General features: G+C 39.3%; 1 protein-coding gene across 2 annotated transcripts; it reads left to right on the top strand.

Moving 5' to 3' along the window:
* LOC113526436 (zinc finger protein ZFAT) lies at positions 1 to 16,377 on the top strand. 2 transcript variants are annotated; one of them, XM_034302799.2, is made up of 16 exons: positions 1 to 251; positions 2,820 to 2,975; positions 3,127 to 3,393; positions 3,503 to 3,682; positions 3,765 to 3,912; positions 4,559 to 5,919; positions 6,015 to 6,247; positions 6,340 to 6,424; positions 6,504 to 6,653; positions 6,934 to 7,107; positions 8,250 to 8,338; positions 10,505 to 10,643; positions 10,762 to 10,892; positions 11,178 to 11,298; positions 11,374 to 11,519; positions 13,403 to 16,377. In XM_034302799.2, exons 1-16 carry the CDS (start codon positions 233 to 235, stop codon positions 13,625 to 13,627), a joined length of 3,624 nt encoding a protein of 1,207 aa, XP_034158690.2. In that variant the 5' UTR covers positions 1 to 232; the 3' UTR covers positions 13,628 to 16,377. The 2 variants fall into 2 exon arrangements, with proteins under 2 accessions (XP_034158690.2, XP_026769262.2); XM_026913461.3 differs by having other exon boundaries at positions 3 to 251; positions 10,786 to 10,892.
* Positions 16,378 to 16,411: the final 34 nt, after the last annotated feature.

Genomic DNA, 16,411 nt, shown 5'->3' on the forward strand with positions numbered 1-16,411 from the left:
CGCACACTCGCCTCCAGGCCGCCAGGCGGCGCTCTCACCACAGCGCGCTACATTCTTCTTGAACAGCTCCAAAAAGGAGACTCAATCCGCCATATGTGATGTCGCAGATTCGCCATAAACGCCTGCTAAAGTAATTTTAATACAATAAATTCCACTTAAAATGTTATTTAGAGCCATAAATACAAATAAGAATCATTTGCTGTTTTTTGGACTACTGATGTAATTCAGAAGCATGGACCCAGCTCGAGCAGGTAGGCAAAAAGCGCCTTGGTTTACAGTAATGAAAAGAAACAGCCAATGCCGATGATTTGATGAGCAGTGAGCAGGTAAAACTAGCCAGTAACTTCACATCCTAAAGTTGAGCAATTAATTAGGCGCACTGAGTGATGACAGCGTTTCACTTTTGCCTTGCTTTACAGTACTTACTTCTGAATTTTAACTCTTCAGACGCTCTTGGTGTTCACTGGCTGTCAGAGTTGCTTTAATTATCGCAGTTCAGTTCACACCCGAGTCTAAATGTTCGTCTCGAAACTAATCGTCAGTGTCCAAACTCACTACCATATTACTAACCCCAGCTCTAACAGCTCCAAACCCCTCAGAGTGCTGAACCCTGCAGCCAAACACTCTCATGCTAAATACCGCGCTTCTACATTTTCACTGAGTATAAGACTGCACAATTTATTGGCTATATATTCATTATTAATTATTGTGTAGTTGAAAAGATATTGTAAATTATTATTTACTCTAGAAAACTCAGAACATAAGGAGCATTTTGTTTTTTATTATCTAAAATAGTCCCTGAACTCGTGTGCAGTAAATAACCCTACATTAAAACCTAAAGTGTTTAATTTCTCTCATAAACAAACTGTAGCCAACACCCATCATACCCTCACTCACCTCTATCTGGAAAATAACAGTAAAAGTTATTAATATCTGCTTATTAGCTCAGTTATTTTGTTTCCATTTTACAGTTTAGAAAATACCAATCATGAGAGATCATGCTAAGGCTCCACAAACTGTTATAATTTTGATGTTTTTTCCTCTTACTAAGGATATATGAAATCTAATGAAGCCTGTCAGGTGGGTGATGAAATAACTCTGCTTACTATTGCTGGATATTCAGAACCTGGATATCTGACAACATTCTTAAAAACAAACCCAGAAACACAGCTACTCAAATGCCTGATGCAAAAACAGCTTAAGTATATTCCCTAAACAAGGACGTTGGGTCTTTTTTTTTAATGATCACCTAAAACTGATTTTCAAAGAGGGCTTGATAAGAAACATGGTCAGAATACCACACATAGCTCTCAGACTAAACTGATGATTCCACATTACTGCCAAGAAGCAGCAGATCAAAACACAAACCGTCCAGCCAAACCAGAAGCTCCAGAGGAAAGGTGAAGGTCTGCAGTATTTATGCTGAGAGCATTTCCTCTAGCAGGTTTTAAATAAAAACATCAGATTGTACTGCCCACACGAATGCACATCTGTACTCCACTTGTAAAGATGTCAACGTAATGGCAGTTCTGCTGTACTGAATCGTGGCACTGACCACATCTGCTAACCTGGAAGTGAGAACTCCAGAGGTCAGAGAGAGTGTTCAAGAGACATGCTGTGTGTGAGGTGAGCTTGTAACACTGCTCTGTGAGAGATGGTACATTACAGGGGCATTAGAATTGCCATCACACTTCCTACATTTGGGTGCATATAGAATTGCTCATGGTCACCACAAAGTCAGAGCATTTATTCCTATTTATTATTTGTGCATGTAGACCAAGACGATGATAAGACGAACCACTCGTAATGCTAAATAATTATAACACTGCAAACAACTTCACTATACATGACCTACAGCAGTTTGTGAGAATATTTCCTCATCAGTGCAGTTTTGCCCATATCAAGGCAAGCCAGGATATGAAAGAGAAAACATTCTTCAGAAATCGTGCTCTAGCTTGTTTGGAGAATAATAAGTACAATCACCATCTGCTTGTTAGCAGAAAGACACAGTATAATAATAGTATCTTAAACTTCAAGTTATAAAGTTACCAGAGTGAAGACATATACCAACATGGCAGATATGTGTGAAATGCAATCAGTTTTTCCCCAGAAACCTTCAGGCAAGTCTTACTAAAATGGATGAATATGACCCTGATGATATGATAATCTGAACACACTGCAGAACAACAAACACCCCACAAGACCTGCCATTTTGGAGATGCTCTGACCCAGTCATCTAGCCATCACAATTTGGCCCTTGTCAAAGTCGCTCAGATCCTTATACTTGCCCATTTTTCCTGATTCCAACACATCATTTTCGAGAACTGACTGTTCACTTGCTGCCTAATATATCCCACCCCTTGACAGGTACCACTGTAATGAGATAATCAATGTTATTCACTTCACCTGTCAGTGGTTTTAATGTTATGTCTGATTGGTGTATAATAGGTGATCAGTGGTGTCTAGTAGTAAGATGGGGCAGGATAATTAATGCTGTTCTCCAGGCAGATGCTCTGCGACACTGTGTGGGAGGTGAAAGAAAAGAAGTCAAATAAAGAGAATTTCAGCTACATTTTTGCAACCTCAATCAAAGGGTTTGTGGAAATTTTTTCCACTTCTCTATTTCTGAATCCAGTGTTTTTAAATAAGCATAACAGGCAATGTTATTGTCACTTTAGTGCTTTAGTATTCATGAAGTCTCTGCATCATCTCACTATTCTATTAGATTTCACATAAGCATTGTGTGATTAAGCATTGGGTTTTTTTGTTGTTGTTGTTTTTTTTTTGCTGATTTTACTCTGATGCTATTGTACTTACAGAGGGATCTTCAGTTTTCATGTGTAAAATATGCAACCTGTTCTCTCCCAATAAATCACTGCTCCTGTCCCATGTACTTGAGAAACACACTGACGAAGGTGGAGATGCAGAGGACTTTATTATCCCACTCAAACCTTTACAATCTCCACATGTACCAGGTACGATTTATAAAAACATCAATGTCTGCAAGGACCCCATAATGAAGAAAAGTTTCAGATCAGACCCATACTAGATAAAAATTTTTTTTAAACTTTTATTTAACATTCAGCAGTATTATACAACTATACTAATAACTTTACTTTGTTGTAGAGGGCATCAAAAGAAAAAGAGGTAGACCAAAGGGATCCACTAAGAAAGCCCAAGCAGATGTACAGAGGCCTAACAAATTGTCCAGTCAACCAAAGAAAGAAATATCTGATATGTTGTCAGAATCCCCAGGTAAACCACAACATACTGAAGATGGCACTGGTTTGGAGTGCAAGAAATGTCAACGCAAGTTCAGCAACAAACGGCAAATTTCCAAACACATCTGTTTTGCTGAACTCAAAGATGTTCCTGATGAGGATGACTTCCACAGTAAGAGTCTTTATAGTCTTAGTTCTTATCAGCAAGCCATGTCTAATATATTACCATCAGAATTCTGAATACAGCCATCTTTTAATATTGTCAACCCTCTGCTGTCCAGGTGAGAACCCTGGTCCTGTTGAGATAGTAGATGAAGAAGATGAAGATGTAGAATGCTCACCAAAGAAGGCGAGAACAGTGAAGGCAGACAAGGTCTCTAGTGTAAAGGACCCTGATTCAACAGGCTGCACCAAAAACCCCATTGTCAGTGTGGTTCTGGCAGCACATGAAGCCATTCCTGGTGAGATATTATACAGCTATAAAACCAACTGTAGACATTAACTCTTTTATGAAAGTTTTATGAAGGTGCTGTTTTATTATAGGTGCCACAAAAATAGTTCCCATTGAAGCTGCTCCAGCTGAGATGGTTATGCAACCTGATGGAACGGCAGAAGAGTCCACACAGAAGAAAGGTTACCAAGAATATGCCATACAGCAAGCTGTTTATGAAGTGCCTCTGAAATCTAACAGGTACAAATTTCATTCGAAACAAGGCTGCTCGGGGCTCCTGTGTAGCGCAACAGAAAAGTGTTTGCTCTGTTATCGGGAGATTGCAAGTTTGAATCCTGACAATGCCTCAGCCATCAGTGGCCAGAAGCCAAGGGAGCAAAATTGGCCATGTTCTCTGCGTGGAAGGGATGGTATACTCTCTCTCCTGTCAATCACTGCGACACTAGCCAATTGTGGGTAACTGAGAACTCATGTATGTGGAAGAGGGTAGACTGCGCTTTCCTCCGTGTGTGTTACATTGTCCCGTGACAAAGCATGAGCAGCAGTTCAAAAGCTGACTTCATGTGTCTTGGAGGAAGCATGTGATAGCCTTCACCCTCTCCAGTTGGTAGCTGCCATTTAATAGCAGAGAGCTGGCTGAATGGTGGGAATTGGTAAATGACCAAATTAAGGAGAAAATAGGGGAAAATATTTGCTGCAAGACTAATCTGACTTTACAAACACATCAATAAACAGCAGATCTATATAATTTTTAAATGTCTATGTCCTGACGTTTAACCATCTGCTCCACCGTGATATTCATCCCATTGTGTAGATGCTGTTTATTACTCGTTTAAGCTGTTACCCATCAAATGATTGACTTTTTTTTAACTGTCTTTTCACTCAGGATAGGGCAGACCCAGTTGAAAATTTTCACCTGTGAATACTGCAACAAGGTTTTCAAGTTCAAACATTCCCTTCAGGCCCACTTGCGAATCCACACCAATGAGAAGCCGTTCAAATGCAGCCAGTGTGACTACGCCAGCGCTATCAAGGCCAATCTCAGTGTCCATATGCGGAAGCATACCGGGGAGAAGTTCAGCTGTGAGCACTGCTCATTTAACTGCCTGAGCAAGGGTCACCTTAAAGTACATGTGGAGAGGGTGCACCAGAAAATTAAGCAGCACTGCCGCTTCTGCAAGAAGAAGTACTCTGACGTCAAAAACTTGCTTAAGCACATCCGAGAGAGCCATGATATGGAAGACGGGAAAGTCAAGGACTCTTATGATGAGTACAGGCTCCAAACCAGAGAAGGTAAACGACAGCTGCTCTATGACTGTCATGTCTGTGACCGTAAATTCAAGTATGAGTTGGAGCGTGATCGGCATCTGATGGTTCATGGTAGCAACCGACCGTATGGCTGTGAGTTGTGTGATCATGGGTCAACAAAGTTTCAAGCTCTTCAGGCTCATGTTAGAAAGCATCCTTTTGTGTACGTGTGCTCAGTTTGCCTGCAGAAGTTTGTGAGTACTGTCCGCCTCAAGTTACACTTCAGCGAGTCCCACCCAGGAATGGATGAATCCATGGCTTTCGCTGATTCAATCAAAAACAGTTTCTGCCTGTTGAAACCTGGAGATGACATTCAGCGGGACATGCTGAGACAAGATGAATTGGAGATCAGCAAAGAGTTGTCCCTCCTCAATGCACAGGAAGTGCTTGCCACTGAAATGGACAGTGTAGAGGAACAAGAGGCTCAAGGTCCTGGCAGTTTAACTACAGAGGAACTGGTACATGATCCCCAAGAGGACATAGCTTCAGCAGAGATCAACAACTGCCCAGTTATTGATACGAGTGCAGCTGTGGAAGCTCAAGTGCATGGGAGAGTCTCTGAGGATTTACTAGATAAAGAACAGCTGCAGGATAATTTGCCAAACATGGACAGTAGTGTAACAGAATTTAATAATCCTGGCGAAGGGAATGCAAATTTGCCCACACAAACTCCAACGTCTGAGATACCATGCATGTCACCAAAAGAGCAAATGCTGTCAGGAGTCACAGCAGACATGTCAGTTACTCAGAGCAAGAATGAGTCCAGTGTTACTCAAAGCAGCCCTCCCCCTAGTGGTACGGAGGACTTGGCATCCACACAACTAGAGGAAAAATCTGCTTTTGCACAGATTTTAGAACAAATGCAGAAAAGGCAACTAAACATGGAAGTTTTTGATAGAATACGGAAAGTCTACGGAGATCTGGAGTGTGAATATTGTGGTAATATTACAAGGCTGTTTCCTTTTTGTTTTTAACCTTTTTTAACAACAATTCTCTTCTTTGCTTTCAAGACATCTTATCTTTCTTTTTTATAGGTAAGCTTTTCTGGTACCAGGTGCACTACAACATGCATGTAAGAACACATACACGAGAACATCTGCATTACTGTTCCCAGTGCAGCTACTCTTCCATTACCAAAAACTGCCTGAAGCGTCATGTAATCCAGAGACACAGTAATGTTCTCCTCAAGTGCCCCTCAGAAGGATGCCAGTACTCTACGCCTGACAAGTACAAACTGCAGGCCCATCTTAAAACTCACTCAGAAATTGTAAGTGCTAAGGATGTTGGTCTGAGGAAAGAAAAACAATGGAAGTTGCAGTTTGCTGATTTTTTTTTTTTCTTTTTTCTAAATAACTCTAGGTTAAGAAGAGCTTTGTTTGTCCCATCTGTAAGAAGGCATTTCCAGAAGACAAACTTAGGCATCATATCAAAACTAATCATCCAGGTAAAAGAAATGAACATCCCAGGCAGTTTTTTGTCCTAATTTTTATGGTATAATTGTAATAAGTGCTTTTTCTGTTTAGATACATCACTAACGACCACTTTAGAGGCACTGGGAATACGTGCCCATGTAAAAGGTGTAATAGGAAAACGAGCCTCTAAATGTCCATACTGTGATTGCTACTTCACAAGAAACGGAACTGACATGCAGCAGCACATCTGGGCCCATGAAGGTGGGGTAAAATGTCCTCTTATTCAAAAAATCTCACAAGAACTTAAACTGTGGGTGCCAACTCAAAATAATATATTTTCTCTCAACAACAACAAAAAAAACCAGTATTATTTTTATTTATTTAAGCACGTGTGAAATCTTCTATCTTTTTCTTTTCTTTTACTTTAAAAATGTCCAGCCCATATGCAATGTGTTCATTTTTCATTATTTAGTATGTTTGAAATCTGCCTGTAATACACATATCAAGCTCACTGACTATCTGTTTTTGTTCACACATACAGGAGTAAAACCCTTTAAATGCTCATTGTGTGAATACGCCTCACGCAGCAAAAGCAACCTGAAGGCTCATTTCAACAGGCACAACACAGAGAAGAGCCACCTGTGTGATCTGTGCGGGAAGAAGTTCAAGTCCAAGTGCACACTAAAGAGCCACAAGCTCATGCACTCAGCAGACGGTGAACCACTTTTTATTGTCTACTTAATACAAATAGCTCCCCAATCAGTTATACTGGGAGATGGAAGATATTTACTTCTTTCAGGAGTAGACTATAAATTTCAGTTTATAAATGGCTACCACGTGAAAATTTTACGTTACAGTTCATATATGAATTATTTATTATATGAAGTGAAAAACACTCAAGATCACAGCTAATGAGAGAACAGACAGGAGGGAGATGAGCAGTGGACGAGTGTTGAGTGTATCCCAAACACGAATCTTGATAGAGGAACACTTATTAGAATTCGGTCTAACAAGTAATGATTGTTAAGAAAACTTAGAATGTGTTTGGGAAAGTGTACATAGATAATATACTACAAAAATTGATATCTTAGCAAGTCAAGATATCTTGTATGAAGGAAATGTTATCTAATATTTTTCATTATGAGATTATTATATTACAAATATAAGACCATTAAGTCTAACATATTTACTAATTTCAAGCTTAAATTGTCTTATTCCAGTGGTGGATAGTTTTGCTTCTTTCTAGAAATAAACACTTGAAATAAGCTAAATTATTTGCTAATAGAATAAGACAATGTCAAGCTTGAAGTGAGTAAAAGTATATAGAAAGAGGAGAAATAATCTTGTATTTATTTAAAAAAATGCATAATGAATATTTGTTGAATTTGCTTATATTCAATAAATTTTTACTTAGATATCTTTTTACTTTTTGCAGTGTGCTTCTGTCAAAGAGGAATTTGTAGAAAGGATAACATCATATTAGCTAACTTGGTAGAATATGAATATGACAATATAAATAGCCCAGTTTATTTGAGATAGAATTCTGCATAAATAAAATACTGAGATAAAGCCTAATGGATGCAAAGAAGCCCATAACAAATATGATCTCTGGCTATATGTTGGAGATAATGTAGCTGTTTTTGTAACCACCAAGATTACATTGTATGAGCTTGTGTATAATAGGAGTATAACCGCTAAAGAGAAGTCTTAGAACACTCAGAATGGATTCTGTGCTTTCTAATTTTGGAACGGTTCTAGTAAGAATACTTAAAGTACGATGAACAGGAACAGGACATGGAAAGGCTATTCTGTATGAATCTGTGTTGAAACAGTTGCTTGTATTTCACTCTACTGTAGGTAAGCAGTTCAAATGTACTGAGTGTGATTTCACTGCAGCACAGAAACCACAGCTCCTCCGCCACATGGAACAGCACGTCTCCTTTAAGGTAAATAAAATGACCTTTTACCAGCATGCATTTTCCATATACTTAGCATTTTCGTTGAAGAATACTTGACCTAAAATGCTAACATTAATACATAAGTTAATAAATGAAAGTTTAGGGAGTTTCGTCGAAGGTCTGAAGGGGAAGGGGAAAGTTTTGTCGAAGGTCTGATTTTAATGTTTTGGACTCTGGATTTAAATAGACATACTAGAAAAAAACTGTACTCCCCAATATTGCTTTGCAAAGGATTTTCCTCGTTTCTTTGTTTTTGGCTTCTGTTAAAATAATAGCTATAATTAGCTACACCTACAGCAAGACCAGAGCTGCAAGTCTGCTTTTTCAAAAAAGGCAACTCACAAGGCAAATACAGTTTCAATAAAAGGCATGGGGTGGGTAAGGAGTAGGACATCCTTGTTTTAAAAATTATAAACTGCTTTTTTAAAGCAGTTTGATGGGTGATGGTTGATGGTTGATGGGAACATTTCCCGAAGCCCGTATTTGCATGATATACAGTCAGGTCCATAAATATTGGGACAGTGACACAGTTTTGGTAATTTTGCCTCTGTACACCACCACAGTGGATTTGAAATGAAGCAGTCAAGATGTGACTGAAGCGTAGACTTTCAGCTTTAATTCAAGGGGTTTAACAAAAATATTGCATTAACCGTTTAGGAATTACAGCCATTTTTTACAGAGTTCCTCCATTTTCACAGGCTCAAAAGTAATGGGACAATTGACTGATACGCAGTTTCATGGCCAGCTGTGGCCTGTTTCCTCCTTATATCATGATAAATTAAGGAGATAAAAGGTCTGGAGCTGATTCCAAGTGTTGAATTTGCATTTGGTAGCTGTTCATGGGAACTCTCATTATGCCATCCAAAGAGGTGTTGATGCAAGTGAAGGAGGCCATCATTAGGCTGAAAAACCAAAACAGACCTATCAGAGAGATAGCAGAAACTTTAGGAGGGCCAAATCAACAATTTGGTACATTCTTAAAAAGAAGGAATGCACTGGCGAGCTCAGCAACACCAAAAGGCCTGGGAGACCACAGAAAACCACTAAAGTGGATGATTGCAGAATTCTTTTCTTATTGAAGAACAACCCCTTCACAACATCTAGCCAAGTCAGGAACACTCTGGAGGAGGTAGGCCTATCATTGTCAAAGTCTACAATCAAGAGCCACCTTCATGAATGTAAATACAGACGGTTTACCTCAAGATGCAAACCACCGGTAACACTCAAGAACACAAAGGCCAGATTAGACTTTGCTAAAAAACCTCTAAAAAAAAAAGCCTGACCAGTTCTGATGCAAGATTAACTTGTACCAGAATGATGGGAAGAGAAAAGTATGGAGAAGGAAAGGAAGGGCTTATGATCCAAAGCATACCACATCATCCGTCAAACATGTGGAGGCAGTGTTATGGCATGGGCATGTTTGGCTGCCAATGGAACTGGGTCACCGGGGTTCATTGATAATGTGACTGTTGATAGAAGTAGCAGGATGAATTCTGAAGTGTACAGAGCTATACTTTCTGCTCAGATTCAGTCAAATGCTGCAAAACTGATAGGACAGCACTTCACAGTACAGATGGATAACAACCCAAAACATACTGTGAAAGCAGCCCAAGAGCTTGGAAATTAAATGTTCTTAAATGGCCGAGTCAGTCACCTGACCTCAACCCAACTGAGCTGCTTTTCACTTACTGAAGACAAATCTGAAGGCAGAATGACCCACAAACAAGCAGCAACTGAAGATGGCTGCAGTAAAGACCTGGCAAATCATCTCAAGGGAGGAAACTCAGCATTTGGTGATGTCCATGGGGTCCAGACTTCAGGTAGTCATTGACTGCAAAGGATTTACCAAGTAATAAAAATAATCCTAATATTTATGATTATATTAGTTTGTCCCATTACTTTTGAGCCTGTGAAAATGGAGGAACTCTGTAAAAAATGGCTGTAATTCCTAAACGGTTAATGCAATATTTTTGTTAAACCCCTTGAATTAAAGCTGAAAGTCTACGCTTCAGTCACATCTTGACTGCTTCATTTCAAATCCACTGTGGTGGTGTACAGAGGCAAAATTACCAAAACTGTGTCACTGTCCCAATATTTATGGACCTGACTATATATAATGTGTGTGTGTTCATGTTTGTAACATTGCCTTTTCAGCCATTCCGTTGTGCACACTGCCACTACTCGTGCAACATCTCAGGTTCTCTTAAAAGACACTATAACAAGAAGCATCCTGGGGAGCAGTACAGCAACGCAGGTCCTGGAACACCCACTTCAGAGACTGTGATAGAGCAAGGTATGTCTCTGTATTTCCCCTTTTAGTACAAAGGTGTTTTCCATAGAAAATATGGTATAACTGTAATACATTGAAGTGTGAAAAGTCTCTCACTGAATCTGTTCTGACTGAGGTGTAGTGCCTTTGCACTGTATATCTGCAGGTGGAGTGAAGTGTCCAGTCTGTAACTATGTTTACGGAACGAAATGGGAAATGAACAGACACTTGAAGTGCAAGCATGGACTCAAAGTTGTTGAGAATCAGTGGGAGGTGAGTAAAAACAACTCTGACTTCACTAGCACCTTTACAGAATAATCCTGTTGCTCTGACAGAAAGCAAGTCCCACATTTAACATTTATTACCATATATAAGTGCAGTGTAGGAAGCAATAGCAATTAGTTAACTCTAGCTAGTTAGTTAAGCAAAAAAAAAAATTCTGATCAAGCATTATGGGGATGATTCACCAGCAGTGCTTCATTTTTTTTTAGGCAACTTCTTAGAGTTTAAGAATGATGGCATAACAATAATCCAAACTATGCTCTTATGCTTGATCAGGTAGTAGAATCAGCAGAGGAACCAAACACACAGTATCTTCAAATTGCTGAGACAGAGGACGTGCAGGGAACAGAGGCTGCTGTTTCAGTGCTGCAGAACCTTCGCTTTAACACACAGAATGGTCTGTATCAGGACTTTGAAATGTGGCTGCAAAATATTCAGTGAAATGTGCAACTATCTTCATTCTGTTTTGTAGGAGTTGTCTCAGCGACAGCTGCAGACAGACTGGATCCAGCGTCAGTTAATATTCTTCAGCAGATAATCGAGCTTGGCACAGAGAACCCCGACACTGTGGCCTCCGTGGTTGCCATGGCACCTGGCACAGTCACCGTGGTGGAGCAGGCAAGTCTACTTGCTCAAACACAAGGGAGTGGCTGCAGAGTTTTTCAGTAATGAATGAAGAGGCTGGAAAAATCCAGCCAAGGTTTAGTGTGTTTGGAACAGAAGTGCTGTTAAAGCTGTGGAGGTGAATAAAGCATTAATAATGAACTCATCAAGAATATCAGCAAGTTTCACCTCATGTAGCTTCACAAGCAATTTGCTTACATGACATTTTAAAGCAGTTTGATAGCATCACTGATATTTTACAGCAGTGTGTTTCAGGTTTTTAGGATTTTTTTGCCCTTTAAATTGAACCTACAGCATCAAGTAGTTCTGATGAATGAACACTTTATAATTGGGAAAGCGGAGAGGAGAAAGAGGAGCTGCTTGTGTGACTTGACAGTAAGCAGCTACAGTTAAAGTGGGACATTACATCACAAATCAGTGAATGTCCCAAAAATAACCAAGTTACATTGCAACATTGTTACAATGTTGTAAGTCTCATTATATTCTTGCTCTTCCAAGACTTTGTCCTCTATGTTTGTTTATCTTGCTTTCCCTCAACTTGGTCGGGATGTAAAAAAGCACTTGATGGAAAAAGTGAAACTTTTCAACTTTTGAAGCTCTGCTGTGACCTAAAAACAGACAGCTTTTTAAAAGTGGCTACATCCTTGGTGATCTAGTGGTTAGGATTCGGCACTCTCACCACTGCATCACAGGTTCAATTCCCAGTCAGGAACAGTGTCTCTTGCTCCTAAGTGTCCCTATCGTCAGGAGATCAAATCCCAGCAATACCACAGCCATCCATTGCTGGGAGCTAGGGAAGGACAATTGGCCAATGCCTGAATGTGTGAAGGGGTGGACTACTGACACTAGCCATTCGCAGGCATCTGTGAGCTCATGTATGCAGAAGAAGGCAGCTAGTGCTTTCCTCAGGGAGTGTTCTGCTGCTATGTGAGGCAGCATGTGCAGCAGTTTGAAAAGATGCTATTGTCTGGCTTCATGTGTCTCAGAGGTCCTGACCCCTTCTGCTCTCCAGACCTGCCTGATCCCTCCTGATGCCCTATTTCTGGTTGGATTTCTCATCTCTTGGAAACCATTCGCTGCTGCTGACAGATTAATGAGGGTGGTGCCACTTAATAACCATGAAGATGACTTTGGACTGTGGTTGATATGAACAGTGTTGCTACGATGGCTTAGGACTGTAATTGCTATGATAGCTTTAGGACTGCAATTCCCACGAACAGTTTTGCAATCCAGTCTCCATCAGTGAACAGCTGATAACTTCAACAAAATAGACTTCATGTGAAAACTATAATGAATTTCCTGTTTATACAATTGCACTTGGTGACCATGTAGTACACAGTTACAGAAGGGAATTATTTATAATCGCATTGTCCGTTGTCACCCAGGTGAGGATGGGTTCCCTTTTGAGTCTGTTTCCTCTCATGGTCTCTTCCTCATATTGTCTCTGGGCGTTTTTCCTTGCCATCGTCACCTCTGGCTTGCTCATTAGGGATAATTTTATAAATTTGTAAGTTTAAAATTTATATCCTGAATTTATATATTTCTGTAAAGCCGCTTTGTGACAATGGCCATTGTTAAAAGTACTAAACAAATAAAATTGAATTGAGTAGAGGAAGTGCGTGTCACCGTCCCTGGTTGGTAGCTGTCTTACGACAGGGGAGAGCTGACTGGTGGGAGTTAGTAGATGGCCATATTGGGTAGAAAATGGGGAGGGGGGGGTGGCGGTGGCTGCATTCTGTTCATCTTGTGACCGCTTCCCGGTGCATTACATTACATTAGGAAAACAGACTAAATTCTAAAACCAGTCTAGCAAATTTCTTGAGGCACTAATGGCACCTTTTAGCACATTTATCAGCTCAATCTCTTTATCATACTAGGTGACAGAGGAGGAGCAGCAGACAGACCATGCCATGATGATCCATGATGCACTGCAGCAGGCCACTGTGGGTCTCGGAGAAGAGCATCATTTGGTGGTGTCTTCAGATGACGTGGAAGGCATCAAGACAGTCACGGTGTACACACAGGGTGAGGACGCTTCACAGTTCATTGTCTATGTTCAGGAGGCTGTCCAAACTGAGGAGAGCACTACAGATGTGACCTAAAAGACTTTAGAACATTCAGAAGGATGTACAAATGGAAAGGTTTTCAAAAGCTTGGAAGGAAAAATGAAATGAAATGTGTTCAATGCAAGCTGATAAGCTAATGCATAAAAAATAGAGGCAGTAGTTGCATGCAGTATACAAAAACAGCATATGATTTTTATTATTTTTTCAGAGACATGCAGAACAAGTCTACTGAAAATCTCCTTCCCACTCATTCTTTTGTAGCTTTTTATAAGACAGTGATTTTGATGGGTTTCAAAATTATTGAATGGATTTGTCTGCTACATCATATCTGAGGTAATACGGACTTTAATCAGATTCACCAGAATCTGAGCTTGAATTTATGATGAGTCACAGAAAGAATGTGTGTGATTTGATGTTAAACCACAGCGCTGTTGAATTCACGATTCTGATTAGTCAGAAGTATCGCTGCAGTCCACATAAATGGAATTTAAAAACATGTGTAACTGTTGATCTGAAGTTTTCTGTGAGGAGATACATTTTTGGAAGGAGTCTCAGTAAGTTTTACAACATGCTTTTCTGCACTTTCCTGATGCTTGGTAACATGACAAGCTGCAAGCTGTCCGAGAGAGAGAAAAAAGAGAGGCTAGTGAGGGAAAGAATGCAGGATTTGACAATTATAGCAGTTTATTGCTGCTATAATGTAAGTGAGAAGAGGAACTAACTTGTTTTTTGGGACATTCCATAACATTAAATGTAACTGTAAATAGATAAAAAGTATGATGTATCATTCTTCATAAATCATTGGCAAATTGCTGTGGTATAAGAGCAATAAAACAACACCATGTTTTTTATTACTGTCTTATAAAAGCTAATCTCTAAGTGCTTTATTTCTTAATTATTTAACATTTTTGCTCTGAATCTTATGCAAGTATGCTGTCTGAGTTCACCTTTTGATATTTGAGACTTGAATATTCAGGTTTAAAACATTCAAGACGTAGAAACTTCTACACCTTAAATGCATGTGATTGAAAATTTACAATAATCATCCAGGAAAGGGCAAACAGGCCAGGATCCGAACAAACTCATCAATTTTGCCAATTAACAGTTGTGAAGTAGGGAAGGTCATTAGTCAAACTGTTCGGTAATTTTTGCATGTAACTATGTAAATATAATGAATTTTTAACAAGTAAATACTTATGTCAAATGCATTTATTGCATGTTAACACGTATATTTTTGTCCCATTAACATGTTACACTGGTCTTGCACTTAATAGCTGATTCCATTTTTGCTTTTGGAGAGATACCTGGGCATCTTACTGCCACCTACTTGCAATAAGTGGTGAAGCTTTATTGCTCACAAGACACGGAGAATGAAGAAATAGTGGAAAATTAATATTGAAATGAATGTAAATTCATATCAAATGAATGTAATGTAAATTTTCATATCTAATCATTTCTGAAATATCTGCCTGCTTTTGGAGCTGTAAATGAAGTACCCCAACATCTGAGTAATATATTACCTTGGCTATTATAGCGTATTCTGATTACAAACAGGTCAAGTGACCAAATTAGAGTAATAAAGTGGTGAAAGATGAAAAAGCATGAAGCTCATCATGCTTAAAATTTCAGTGTTTTTTTTTTTAAAACTTTACTTAACAGTTTATATAGCTTACTTGCTTTTAACAGACAGTAACTGATGGGAAGAGCAAAATTCTAATATTACACGTGCTCAGTGAAACTGGACTGATGATTGGATTAAAAAAAAGGGGGGGGGGGGTCCCATTTATCTATATGCATAGTTTTGTTTGTACACCGTGTGTACGCATGTTTCTATGCATTCAATGTGATTCATGATGTTTTGCTTATGCATGAGGATCTTTGTATATTTCTGCACACTCCTGACCATGGGTTTGCAGAAACTCATAGTGGTAGAAAAGTGTAATAGCAGGTAAAATGATTATGAGGAACTACTGTACCACACCACTTCTTGTCAATCATGTCAGCATAATTGAGAGCATAATTACTGACTGCAGTGCTCCCAAGATGCAGACAAATAACACAGATGGAATGTAAAGTAAAATCATATAAAAGGCACATTTAAAGAGAGATTGGCATTATGCCTTTTTTTTGAAGATCTGGCTCACACAGCTTTGTGGATGGAGCACTGCATTACATTACATTTCCAAAACCAGCAGCGTTTTGACAGCAAAAATGACAAATTATCGTGCCTTCGAGTTTCAAAACGTAATTGGGGAAATAGAATGACCACATATACTCATAAAATCTTTACTAGTAAAAGTGCCAAATAAAACCAGTTTTGTTTTGCTCCACTTCCTGCAGCAGTATCTTTACTTTATTGTTGGTGAAGTTCATCCTGGTATGCACCAAATCATCTGTAACAAGTAGCACCTTGAGTCGGCTACTGTGCTTTTTAAAGGGAAGTTGTTTACCATATATGGTGATTTGAGGGCATTTTTTTAAAATGCAAATTAGTGTGGCCATGCACAAGCACATCAGTTTAGAATAGTTGAAATGTGCATTGTGAGATGCTTTTCTATTCACCACAGTTACAAAGAGAGGTTATTTGAGTTACCTTAGCCTTCCTTTCTAGCTTGAACCAGAGTAGTCATTCTCCTCTTCAACATGGTAATTCTGTCAACAGAACTATCACTCACTGGATGTTTCCTGTGTTTTGCACCATTCTGTGTAAACTCTAGAGACTCTATAGTTGTGTGTGACAATCCCTGGAGATCAGCAGTTGCTGAAATACCCTAACCTTCTCGTCTGATATCAGCAATCTTGCGAGCTTAATTTGATCTG

Source organism: Pangasianodon hypophthalmus, chromosome 1, assembly GCF_027358585.1.
Source record: "Pangasianodon hypophthalmus isolate fPanHyp1 chromosome 1, fPanHyp1.pri, whole genome shotgun sequence".
Taxonomy (NCBI): domain Eukaryota; kingdom Metazoa; phylum Chordata; class Actinopteri; order Siluriformes; family Pangasiidae; genus Pangasianodon; species Pangasianodon hypophthalmus.